Source organism: Oryctolagus cuniculus, chromosome 4 (genome assembly GCF_051225735.1).
Source record: "Oryctolagus cuniculus isolate XC-2025 breed Fujian yellow rabbit chromosome 4, ASM5122573v1, whole genome shotgun sequence".
NCBI classification, from domain to species: Eukaryota; Metazoa; Chordata; class Mammalia; order Lagomorpha; family Leporidae; genus Oryctolagus; species Oryctolagus cuniculus.
In genome coordinates this window covers 80542792-80555811 of record NC_142870.1, presented here as the reverse complement: position 1 = coordinate 80555811, position 13020 = coordinate 80542792, and the positions used below count along the sequence as shown (strand labels likewise).

The window sequence follows — 13020 nt, the reverse complement described above, 5'->3', positions numbered from 1 at the left end:
TGACTTGATCAGCCCTTACTCTGACTATTGATGAGCAGCTTAATATGTTATCCCTCTTAGTATTTTTTTGTTTGTTTGTTCTACTTAATACTTTTGGTTGAATACTGTAATCAATACACAATTCGTCTTAAGTGCTGAAACTTAATTGAAAAGTGATCACTGTTAAATATAAGAGTGGGAATAAGAGAGGGAAGAGATGTGCAATTCGGGACATGCTCAAGCTGACTTACCTCAAACGGTAGAGTTAGAAACACACCAGGGGATTCCAATTCAATCCCATCAAGGCGGCATGTACCAATGCCATCTCACTAGTCCCAGTGATCAATTTCTGTTCACAATTGATCATAATGATAGGACTAAGAACCAAAGGGATCACATAAACAAGACTAGTGTCTGCAAATACTAGCTGATAGAATAAAAAAGGGAGAGAATGATCCAACATGGGAAGTGAGATACACAGCAGACCCATAGAATGGCAGATGTCCTAAACAGCACTCTGGCCTCAGAATCAGCCCTTAAGGCATGCAGATCCAGCTGAAAAGCCCATGAGAGTATTTCAGGCATGGAAAGCCAAGACACTCTGGGGCGGGGGGGGGGGGGGACCTAAATGAAAGATCTCCGTGAGTGAGATCCCAGTGGAAAGAATGGGCCATCAAAGAAGGAGGTACCTTTCTCTGAAGGGAGGAGAGAACTTCCACTTTGACCATGGCTTTGTCTAAATATGATCAGAGTCAGTGAACTCAGGGGGCTTCCATAGCTTTGGCAGCTCATGACAAGAGCCTAGGGTGATTACTGATGCCATAAACAAGAGTGTCAATTTGTTAAGTCAACAACAGGAGTCACTGTGCACTTACTCCTCATGTAGGATCTCTGTCCTTAGTGTGCTGTACATTGTGATTTAATGCTATAACGAGTACTCAAACAGTATTGTTCACTTTATGTTTCTGTGTGGGAGCAAACTGTTGAACTCTTTACTTAATATATGCTAAACTGATCTTCTGTATGTAAAGAGAAACGAAAATGAATCTTGATGTGAATGGAAGGGGAGAGGGAGTTCGAAAGAGGAGGGTTGCGGGTGGGAGGGCCGTTATGGGGGGGAAGCCATTGTAATCCATAAGCTGTACTTTGGAAATTTATATTCATTAAATAAAAGTTTAAAAAAAAAAGTAAAAGGAGAGTTGACAAGAAAAAAAAATAAAAGAGGAACATGTTTCTCACATTAGCATAATTTGGGCAGCGCTCTGCCTAGGAGAAGCAGGGGGATAGGGATTGTTTTGGAGAACGTGGAGCTGAAAGGAGCACCTATGGAAATGACAGGGCGCCTGCCCTGCTGGGGAGCCCTACAGGCCCAGTGGAGGGTGGCGGTGATTTTCCACCAATGTGACCATTGTCTGGTGGCCTCACTAAGCTTCAGTGCCCTCATCTGTAAAATAGGAATAATATCTGCTTCAGAAGGTGATTGTGAGGACTGATTGATATACAAATGGCACATGGAAGTGGAACTATTATTAATACTTCTACTTCAACCTGACTTTGTCCAAACAAGAGATCTCTATTCATTATGGCTACAATAATTACCAAATTAATTTCTTCATAATATAAGAATGTAATATTTTATACTGTGTCAGCAGTCATTGTGTGTTCCTAGAGGTTCCTGGAGATCTGGGTGTGCTTTTGGGTAAAACGCCCAATATAATGCCTCCCGCAGATAAGAATTTTTTCTTTTTGACATTGATTTGAGAATGGTAATGTTCTTCTAAGAATCATACACACACTAGAAATAACGATGGTGATTGCTGCCGCTCACTGTCCACGACTATGTGTCAGATACCGTAACAGCATATCTGCACCCTAATGGATCAGCCTTGCTTTAAAGCCTGAATATCCTTGTTGATAAATTTGTATTTCACATGGTCTATGTGACAGAAAGGAAGAGAATAGATTCACTGACTGAGGACAACTTGAGAAACCTAGTATCTCCTAGATGGCTGTGTGAGAGAGTGCATTTATACTTTGAACCTTTGCACTGTTGGGTCTATTTGTTACCAGCAGTCAGACTTTCAGAAGTTAATACAGGTGGTCTTAACTTACCGATTTCCTAACTTCCAGATACTTAAGGGATACACCAGTGGCTCTGTATGCTTTACTTCCCTACCAAGTGCAGGCCTCAGGCCAGGCTCAACTAGCCAGTAAGCACAGGCTGCACCGAAGGGCCAGGCTCACCTGTTTGACCTCGGCCTGGAGGTGCCGTAGTTGGAGGCACTGTTCTAGCCGCTTATGGGTCTGCTCGGCGTTGAGCTCCAATTCATGTTGCTTCTCATGGAGAAACTCCAGTAGTTCTTGCACCTGGGCTGCCAGATCAATGTCTTTTTCACAGATTAACTCAATTCCTGATTTTCAAAAAAGTAAACAATTAAAAACCAGATAGTACTGTGAATACTACATTTCCTTCAATAAGCATAGGAAAATTGGAGTTTGGAAATAGCTGTTGTCAATCCCCTTCCAAACTCTACCTGTCCCTCCATGAAACTAGACAATCTTCATAGCCCTTGTTTACGATACTCAAACCATGCCATCTCTGTAGGAGAAATGGATGACCGTTTGCCTGGGAACTGCTTTGCAACAGATGGTCAGCTCCTCATTATCAACGGGAGTTAGAGATTGTTTCTCTGGAAGTCCATCCTTAGACAAGACAGTGGCCAGCAGGCCTTGCTGGGGGATGTGCTTACACCTGGATGATTCATGAGCAAGCCTCTGGATCACACTGGAAACTGCAACGCCAACTCCAAGAGACCTTGCTTCAGAAACTGCTGCCAAAGGCACATTCTCTGTTACCATGTCAGAAATAATTTACCACTAGATGGTAAGTCCACTCTGATGAGAGCAGCTGGGTAGTGATGATTTTATTAGCCAACTACTAATAAAGCAGCTCTTAGAAATACCTGCTAGCTCTCAAACACACATAATAAACTACGGCCACAGTGCCACAGGGAGACTGAATGTTATCCATTTGGAAAAGCCGTTACACTGAAGTTGTGAACACACGAGGAAAGTATGCTCATTTTTTTCTATTGATTTAAAGCAATTAGCAACCCCAGTCAGTCACTGACAAGTGTTATCAATATTTATGGAAAAACCACCCAACATTAATAAACTGCCAACTGCCTGACTTGTTTTGAGTCACTATCTGCCTGTCGGGAGCTGTGGCTCCATTCCATGCCAACCTCCTGTCTTGCTTTTCTATATACCTCTCCCAGTACATGAGCACAGGTGTGCACAAACTTTCCTCCCCATCACACATGGCTCCTACTCATACCCTACCACCAGCAGGCCCCAGGCAGAAACTCCTCCAGTGGATTTCTGCCTTTGGAAGTGTAATCATCTCTGAGATGGAGCAAAGGGACTCCCTAGTTATCGAAGTTCTTTTGTCTGCTTGTGACTTGAATTTGATGTCTTACTTGGTTCTTGAAGACTACATGAAAAGTATACTAGCTTTGGAATCAGTCCTGGGTTAGAATCTTGATCTTGCACAAGTTACCTATTCTCTCAAAAGCTTCATTTTCCTTGTATGTAAATAGGATTTTACATATCTACCTACTTCATAAGTTACCTACCTCCTAAATTTGTTGGTAGGATTCAATGAGATAATGCATGTGAAGCATCTCTCTCTCTTACACACACACACACACATGACACATGCAAACAATAAATATAGATTATTATAGTCACATGATTTTCTGGGTTCCTAACTCTTACCTAAAACAATTCTGATAGTCTACTTGTTTGCTCAGATTCTAAGCCTTGGGAAAATTCTAACTTTGGATTACTTGCTTATTCTGATCCCTGACTCCATCTGGCTCTGTATCCTCTTTGTTCAGTCCAAATCCTTTTCCTGGTTCCTCATCCTATAATCTACGACCCATTGTAGCTGTGGTCCTGATGCTGACACCTGGTCTGAGAAGCTGAAGAATAGAGAGCCAAAGAGTATGAGAGTTCAGGCTCAAAAGACCAGCAGTGAAGTCACCAGAGGGAAGTGTACTTCCATGGGGATCAAACGCAGAGCAACCCACCAATCTGAATATATAGGCACCTAAAAAATAAGCCTCCTTTTGGAGATTTCCCCATCCTGCTGACTCACACAATCAGAAATTCATCACTGCTGCCACAAATACACCTGCAGCACAGTTGGAGGAGTGTAAGGAAAGTCTGTACACACCAAGGGAGATTCATTTCTGGAGGCAAAAATAGTGTTTTATATAAGGACAATATGGGAGAGTGGGAAGAAGTTTTTTTTTTCTGGTGCTACATGATAATAATTTCAGAAGCTTTTCATGTTTATTTTTTCTGTCATTTCATAATTCCAAGTCCCAGATCCTGAAATATCTCCTGGAGACAGAAAAGAACTGATTGTGCTTTTGCCAGCCAACTCCCTCAAGTTACTATTTTCAGTCACCAAAAGGATGAGGTAGACCTTCTCCTTTACTGAAATAAAAAACAAGAAAGAAAAAATTCTACCACTGCAGTGCTAGGAAAGGTGGGATGACTCCTGACCCCCATGTTTACTTTCTGGAAATGAAGTTTAAGGTCTATCAACAGAAGTAGAAGCTCTTCCTCACTTGCAGTCACAATGCAGATTTATTCCAGCTCGTTTCCATTCTGTGTGTGTGTCCAGTGTTTAGTATGCCAGGCCTGGGCAAAGTATCTTTCTCTGTGAAGCTCTTGGCTCACCCCTGCCACCTGCATGCAAATAGGCTCTCTAAGCGTGGTAACTCATTAAAGAGGCCTGCCACCGGGTTAGAACTTCTTCCAGGACAGGTTCTCTGCTTCCCTGAGACCCAGCCCCTGTATGTTCATCTATCACGTGGTATTATTTTATGTGAGATGAACACAAGGAGTAAAATGATGAAGATGATGCCCACTGCTCCTGCCACTCTTCAACAACGCAAGAAGACTTACTCTAGATGGACCTAATAAATATTAACCCTCTCTCTTACACCTCCCAAACATACTGGCCAGCCTTGGCCATTGCAGCCATTTGGGGAATGACCCAACAGATGGAAGATCTCTCTCTTTCTGTAATTCTGACTTTCAAATAAATAAATATTAAAAAAAACTATGGTGGTTTGAATGCTATTAGACCAGTACTCTCAACCCTGGCTCATGTTAGAGTCAATTGGAGAACTTTAAAAAAGAATCACCATGCTCCTGAAGTTGTAATTGTGAAATGTATGAAGTCTGTATTCCTTAACTAAAGGGTTTCTGGGGAGAAAAAAAAAACCCACCACGTCCTGGGCAGACCCCATGACTGGGACATTTGAGATAATTTCCAGGAGAGACATGGCTATAGTTCATGGGTCAGAATTTATATTCCTGGCCACATGGTCCATCCTGTAAGCATGGCTTTTAGTTGTCAGTGTGTTGAAATTTCTGTGTCTGTCTCATAAAGAACATCTTTTCTCTTTTCTCCTCCTCTCCCTACTCTTTCTGTGTCACTTCTTCTGTATACAACACCCAAGTCAGAGATTACGAAGTCCTTTAATCAGGTTTTTAGAGCAGTGTTCTCAACCCTGGCTGTACCACAGAATCACCTGGGAGTTTAAAAATATCTGGGCCTGCCCTAGACCACTTGTTAAGACTCCCTGAGGGGTGGGGCCCAGACACTACTTTTTAAAAGAAGTCCACTAGGTGATTCTAAATCCACAGCCAGGCTGAGAACCACTGTTTCACATCAAAGTTCTCTTCTCCTGCACTCAGCCCCCACCACATCCACATTCCTATTACCCTCAGAGTAGCATCCATTTTGAAAAAATATAGGCCTCTCCTTTTACAACACAAATAAGATACTTGTGGTCCATTATTTTTACCTACATCTGTTTCACCCTTCCACCTACACTGAGGTTCACCTGTGATTAATTCAGCAAATGTTGTTATTGAGAGTTTGCTGTGTGCAAGATGTAACCACTCTGCTGGATGCTGGGAAGGTCAAGAGAAAAAAGGGTCCTACTCTGGAGCCACTGGAAAAGCTACAGGAATGTCAATAACTCAGAGGCCCCAGCGTGTGTAAGGACAGTAGTTGGGCCTTCCTGAACCCTATGCATGCTCTTGTATTATCCCACAGGCCCCTCACAGAGACTCCAGGTGGCAGGTACTCTGGTGATCACCAGTTTTCAGGGGAAGGGAAGGCTTCCTGGGACTGAGTACCATGCCCAAAGACATCCCACTAATGAAAGCTGTGGCTGAGATTTCAACTCAGGATTTCCTCTCATGCCTGTGCTCTTAATCTCTGCTCAGGGAGAAGAGTGATCCTCACAAAACATTATTTAACAATTTATTTGCAGTATTTGCAAATGCTGGAGCTGGATTCTTCTCAGGCACAGTAAATTTTAAGCATCATTGCCATAGAGTCCAAAGATTTTGTAAGATTTAAAAATCTTACAAAAAGAGAGAACTTGATGCTTTGATTAAACCACAAAGGCAATATATCTACAGGACATGCAGCATTTGTCTTATTCCTAAGGAGGATACAAACATGTGGTCAATCTCATCAGAGAGAAGGAAAACCTGTGGCATAATGGGGGGGGGGTTTGGCTGAGTCATACAGGTGAAAGCTGGAAGGCCCACCTGCTGCACTGGACAGAGGAGACTGAGGTCTAACGAGAAAGGAAAGGGACTTCCAGGCTGCTCACGGGGAGTGCAAGAGGCTCTTGAATTCATCTAGCACATTCTCCCAAACTTAGTTCTTCCCAGCAAAACCTACCACCTCCCAACCTGAGGCTGAAACAGATAAAGCTACAGCGAGGTAAAAACTTGAATAAATTAAGAAGTTGTTTCTATTTGCCTTCATCTCTATTGATATTGACTTAATCTAGTGCTTTTGCTTTGGTTGGAACTGTTGGTACATCAGAAGGATTCAGTAGAGCCTGGCTCAATGTTACAAACCTCACATTTGAAACTAAGTGTTCACTGGGGCCAGCAATGTGGTGCAGTGGGTTAAGCCACTGTCTGCGGTGCCAGCATGCCACTTGGGCTCTGGTTCGAGTCCCAGCTGCTCCACTTCTGATCCAGCTTCCTGATAATGCACCTGGGAAAGCAGCAAATGATAGCCCCAGTGCTTGGGCCCCTACACCCACATGGGAGACCTGGAGGAGGCTCCTGGGTCCCAGTTTCAACCTTGCCTAGCCATAGCTGTTGTAGCCATTTGGGGAGTAGACCAGCAGATGGAAGATCAATCAAAATTCTCTCTCTCTTTATCTGTAATTATGACTTATAAGTAAATAAATCTTAGAAAAGAAATGTTTGCAACATCCCAAGTTGCATTTACTGTAAATTTACAAATCAAAATATAAATCATTAATTAATTTACCATGGTGGTCTAAAAACAAAGTCTTATTTTGTTAACTGTCCTTTTTCTAGGACAACAGTTTATGTTACCTTTAATCCAAATGTAGTTCATTAGACAAACACTGTAAATGCCTGAGCCATTTATTGCCTCAGTTCTATGTCTCTGAAGTCCTCATTTCTAGGTCATGGTTGGGGAGTTGGGCTCAGCTGTGTTTCACCCCCGTTCTAACTTCACCTCCGCCATGCTCTGTTGTTACTCTAATCCCCACCCGCACCCCACTGCAAGCCCAGAGGTGAGATAGACGTCTTCTTTGCAGGAGCAGGCAGACATTGACAGGGAGTGAGTGTCCTGAAATCCCTGGATTCATCCCCTTTGAAGCCTCATGGGGCAATCCAGATTGAAAAGTAGCTGTGGCAGTGGAGAGAACAGCTAGCATCAGCAAGGAGGGTGGAGGGGCCAATCAAGCCACATTTAAAGAAGCTCATTTCATCTTGATGTGAATGGAAGGGGAGAGGGAGTGGGAAAGGGGAGGGTTGTGGGTGGGAGGGACGGTATGGGGGGGAAGCCATTGTAATCCATAAGTCGTACTTTGGAAATTTATATTCATTAAATAAAAGTTAAAAAAAAATAAAGAAGCTCATTTCTAGGACAGGAAACTGTGGGGATGGGCAGACAATTTGCCTGGGGTATTTTCACCCACTCAGCCCTCATGGCTAAGGTGGACACCAAACTCAGCCAACCCCCGTCACAAGCAGTCCTTGGAGACTGCCAGCTCCCAGCAGTCTTTCTGTTACCATGGATACTTGGCTCTCGGAGATAGAGGTTGGCTTGCCAAGGTCATGTCTGCACCCTGGTGCAGCTCTGCAAGCAGACAAAGCTCTTTGTCTGCCACATACATTCTGAGGGGTGAAAGGTGAACCTTGTTGCATAGCTCTCTGCCCAGAATCCGTCCTCAGCACTGTGTCTTCTAGGCATTTTCTCAAGGGGTATAGTCTTCCCCAGACAGACAGCGATAGTGTGCATCACAAGGGCAAGCCAGAAGGTGAGGCCCTGAGTCCAGACAAGATTCTCAATCACAGGGAGGGCATACTACTGCTTCCACCTTTCCTAATAAGTCCCCCAAAAGTACAATCTGTGTCCTAGAACACTGCTTCTTAAATTTTACATTGCACATGGTTTACCTGGAAGTTTTGTCAACATACAGACTCAGACTCACAAGTCTTGGATAAAGCCTGTGAGTCCACACTTTAGCAATGCAGCTGCCAGGCAGTGCTGCTTGTCCAGGGCTCATCCTGAGTAGAAGGTCTGGTGCAGCAGAACCACCTGGAGGGATTGTGGAAGCAGAGAATTTCGGGCCCTATCCAAAGATACTTTGATGTGATGGGTTTTAGGGATGCACCTTTGAACTTGCATTTTCAAACATGTTCTCATGTTCTGCTGACACTGCTGAACTGGAGACCACGCCTTGAGAGCCAGTGTCCTAGGTCAATCTACAGACAGTAGCTGTTTTGATTTGTCATGAAAAGCATTGGGTCACAGCCTGGCTGCACAGGTGAATCACTGAAGGAGTTTTTTGCTGATGTCCAAGTCTCACTCAGAGAGAGTTAAATCAGAATATCTGGGCATGAGGCCCGGGCACTGCATTTAAAAAAAAAATCCCCAAGCTAAAAGGTGAGTGGCCCTTCCTGGCCCAGATCTTCTGGGTCCAGATATTATAGACAGCTGTAATCTCTTTATAACACAAATGAAAACTCAAGGAAACACCATGCAGACAAAAGTGAACAGAATTTTCTGGTTTTTCTCTCCTTTGGTTTAAAGTGAAGTTCCTTTGAATGCTGGTAAAATATTTAGCTTTTTGGGTTACTAACAACTACACAGCAAAATAAAACACAAGTATCCTAAAGTCCAGTAACTCTGCCAAGGTCCCCTGAAAATCTCATGACTGTTAATATTCTTAACAGTAAGCAGGGACATGGCCCAACTGTGTTGTTTTTTTTTTTTTGAAATTTTATGTATCTATTTTAATTTTAATTTGACAGGCAGAGAGGGAGAGGGAGTAGGGGAGAGAGATAATAGATCTTCCATTTGATGATTCACTCCCCAGATACCCTGCAACAGTCAGAGTTGGGCCAGGCCAAAGCCAGGAGCCCAGAACTCAATCCAGGGTTCCCATGTGGGTGTCAGGGATCCAAGTATTGAGCCAACACCATTCCCAGGTGTGTTTCAGCAGGAAGTTGGAATCAGGAGAATAGTAAGTAGAAATGTTTTGAACCAGGCGCTCTGATAGGGGATGCAGGCATCCCTAGTGGTGACTTAACTAAGTGCCAAAAGCCCACCCCCCAACTGTGTTTTTAAGACTTGATGGTCTCAACTGTCCACTTCATATTGGAGAATGAGGAGCTTGAGCCATAAGGCTCTGGGAGGGAGGGCAACACGGTGGGTGGATAGTGGAAGACCTTGGTTTCAGCATGCCACCAATACGCAACAAGGTGCGTGGCTTCTTTCCTTGTGGCCTAGCTGTACTTGGGGATCACTAAAGGTTCTCTCTAGTTCTAACCTCAAAGGTCATCTTGGAGAGCAGCAGGCAGAACATAAAGTATCATGCACTTGTCAGATAAATTTTGAGTAAACCTTGAGCAGGAAAAGAAGTTAAATCTGGGTAACAGCCACGTCTCTGAGAAGGTATAAAATTATATGATGCTGCCATAAATTTTTTATCAGCAGTACTTACCTTCATCCACAAACCAATGATAAAAATTGAGGACTCCAAAGCATGGAGACTAGGAGGCCATCTGGTAGTGGAGGGCAGGGCAGGAGACTCCCTTCGGGGATGGAGCAGGGAGCAGACTAGGAGGCAACTATGCACCTGAATACAATTTGCATGTGTGTCTGGCTGCCTGTGATTTTTTTCAAGCTATTTTTAAAAAATTTTTGCTCATTTCAGTCGCTGGTTCCCCCATTCTCTCTGTAGTGCTGGGTGACCCTGGCCCTATTCCTATCTCTACTACAGCCTAATAGGATAATCTTGGACAAGCTTCTTCAGCTCTCATGGTTTCAATTTCATTCTTACACAGGGGTAAATTTTTTCTGTTCTTTGTAGGAATAAAATGAAAAATAGCATGGAAATGATCCCGGGAGGCAAACTTGTATTCTTGCTTATATCATCCCCCCTGCCCCCAGAAGAATGGTAGAGTGCCTACCTGATGCCTGGACCTCCATGATGTACTGGTGTAGATCCTGGCCCTGCTGGATGACCTCAAAGGTCATGTTGTTCATGGCCAGTTTCCGCTCTGTGTGCCGCTGTAGCCGCTGTTCTGCCAAGGTCAGATCCTCCGTGTTGAAGTCATTCATCTGCCGGAGCAGGTCCTCATTCCAGGCATCTAGCTCTGCAGTCACCTGTGTGGGAACCACCATCATTTTGTTCAGGCTCACTGGGTTCATGAGAGACTTCTAGGCTGTGCTAAGTTGAAGCTCACTCCATGTCTTAATAACTAATCCACCCTTCTGAAGAGAGGTGTCAAATCTCTTTGACCCTTAGAATATATTTAAGCAACACTGCCACACAATCATAGATAGGTGGATTTAAAATATTCTCTGCATGTTTCGATGTCTATAGCAACAGCAAAGGAATAGTAGCTAATACATGTATTTTGAATGGTGGTTTCTAATGATTTGTATACGCCATCTCATTCAAAGCCCCCATGACCCAATGAGGCAGGCAGCCAGAAAGCTCCAGGTCCATCTTGTTGACTTCCTCTCAGATGGATGAAGTGATCTGCCCAAAGTTCACCTTGCTGGCAAGGAGCAAAGTTTCAGATGTGGTTCAGTTCTTCAACTGACTGCAAACACTTTGCACACCTTCTCACAACTATTGATCTAAAAATTTTTCCCAAATGAAGAGGTTCTCAGAAGTTAAACAGTGGAGCGTCTATTCAGAAGCCAAGGCTAGAGAAGCCTGGGGAATGGCCCAAGGTGACACAATTGGTTAATGAGTTGGTGTAGAGCTAACCCAAGGGTTCCCTCATGGTCCCTGTGTTCCATTGTGCAGTATCCTCTCCCTTTATTACAAAAGCTGATGCCTGGAAATAGCAACTACATAACGTGTAAGTGTGCTGTCTCTGAAAATTGAAGCAGATGTTAATCAATTGAAAGACATTAATGATTTTAATAAGGACTGAGCCATGTAATAAATGGAAAACTTGTCCTCCTGTGAATTTGCTAAGGTTTTATTGCTCCACCCCCTAACTCACATGATTTCACTTACTCTACTTTCAGCTCTGCACACAAGACTAAGTCCAGTTTAGCTCTTTTACGATCTACGTGGTCATCCACAGAATAGGATCTTAGCGATACAGAATTAGATAATCATTCCTCCTGATACTTGAATCAAAATTAAAACTTCTTAAATGTGGTTTTCAGATCTGTTATCTCATATCCCCTTCTCCCCCACAGTAGCTCTGTGAAGGCAATAGCATAGGTACTCATCATCTTTTTCAAATAAAGTCTCACCCAGGTTACACATTTGCAGTCTGCTCAAGCAGTCTAAGCATATACCCCTGGTTCAGCAGACTTTGTTATGGTGAATCTCATTTCTGCTAGGTTGCAGGGTAAGAGGCAGCCACACAGTTGAATGTAACTTGCATGTAGTGTCTGGCTACTTTTGTTTTGCCACCTTTTAAAAGTTTTGCTGAAGGCCGGCGCCGCGGCTCACTAGGCTAATCCTCCACCTAGTGGTGCCGGCACACCGGGTTCTAGTCCCGGTCGGGGTGCCGGATTCTGTTCCGGTTGCCCCTCTTCCAGGCCAGCTCTCTGCTGTGGCCAGGGAGTGCAGTGGAGGATGGCCCAAGTGCTTGGGCCCTGCACCCCATGGGAGACCAGGATAAGTACCTGGCTCCTGCCATCGGATCAGCGCGGTGCGCTGGCTGCGGTGTGCCGGCTGCAGCGCGCCAGCCGTGGCGGCCATTGGAGGGTGAACCAATGGCAAAGGAAGACCTTTCTCTCTGTCTCTCTCTCTCACTGTCCACTCTGCCTGTCAAAAAAAAAAAGTTTTGCTGATATCCATAATTGGTTCTTCCATTGTCTCTGCAGCACCAGGAGCCTTGATATCTCCTTCCCAGTTACTAAGTGCTGCTGCTGCAGGGGCACTGGAGCACAGGGAAAAGAAAGCCCAGCCTGAGGCCAGTGGGAGAGGCGTTCTTCATTCTGTGTGGGGACTACGCTCGCTGGAATGGGAACACCAGGCAGTGCTTCACAGGGGCTGCTGTCTGCGTCACAGGATTCCATTTGTCGTCTAACAGTAAGACCTTTCTTCAAGCAAAATAGAAACACATGAAAGTGTAGTTGCTCTCTTTGAAGAAGATATGGGAGAACTGTAAAAATACCACCCTCACTGCCCTGCGATCCCACCTCTTGCCCCTATATCTTTTTAACTCCGGGATTCACTAAGTTCGACAGGAAGACATAGTATCTACTCATTGTAGGAAGTTCTTGGTAGATCTGGGAACTATAGATTGGTAGCAGAAACATGTTTCTGTTATAGCCTCATTTTTGGAAAGTACTTTATTCTCTAACTAGAGAGGGGTTAAATAGAGAAGAAAATTGATTTGCAATTTATGAGAGAATTTACAAGATTAATAGGCCAATGCTTTTACTTCTTATATTTAAAAAATAAATATAAT

The 13020-nt window shown here is 43.9% G+C and overlaps 1 protein-coding gene across 38 annotated transcripts in view; it reads right to left on the bottom strand.

Annotated features, from left to right (window-relative positions):
- Window positions 1–13020, bottom strand: part of KALRN (kalirin RhoGEF kinase) — a 777940-nt gene that overhangs the window by 305395 nt on the left and 459525 nt on the right. For all 38 annotated transcript variants that reach the window (XM_089331826.1, XM_089331827.1, XM_089331831.1 and 35 more), the window contains 2 exons: window positions 10543–10738; window positions 2224–2390 (listed from right to left, as the gene is read on the bottom strand). In XM_089331826.1, the coding sequence (XP_089187952.1) occupies window positions 2224–2390; window positions 10543–10738 (363 nt within the window). The remainder of the gene's footprint in view (window positions 1–2223; window positions 2391–10542; window positions 10739–13020) is intronic.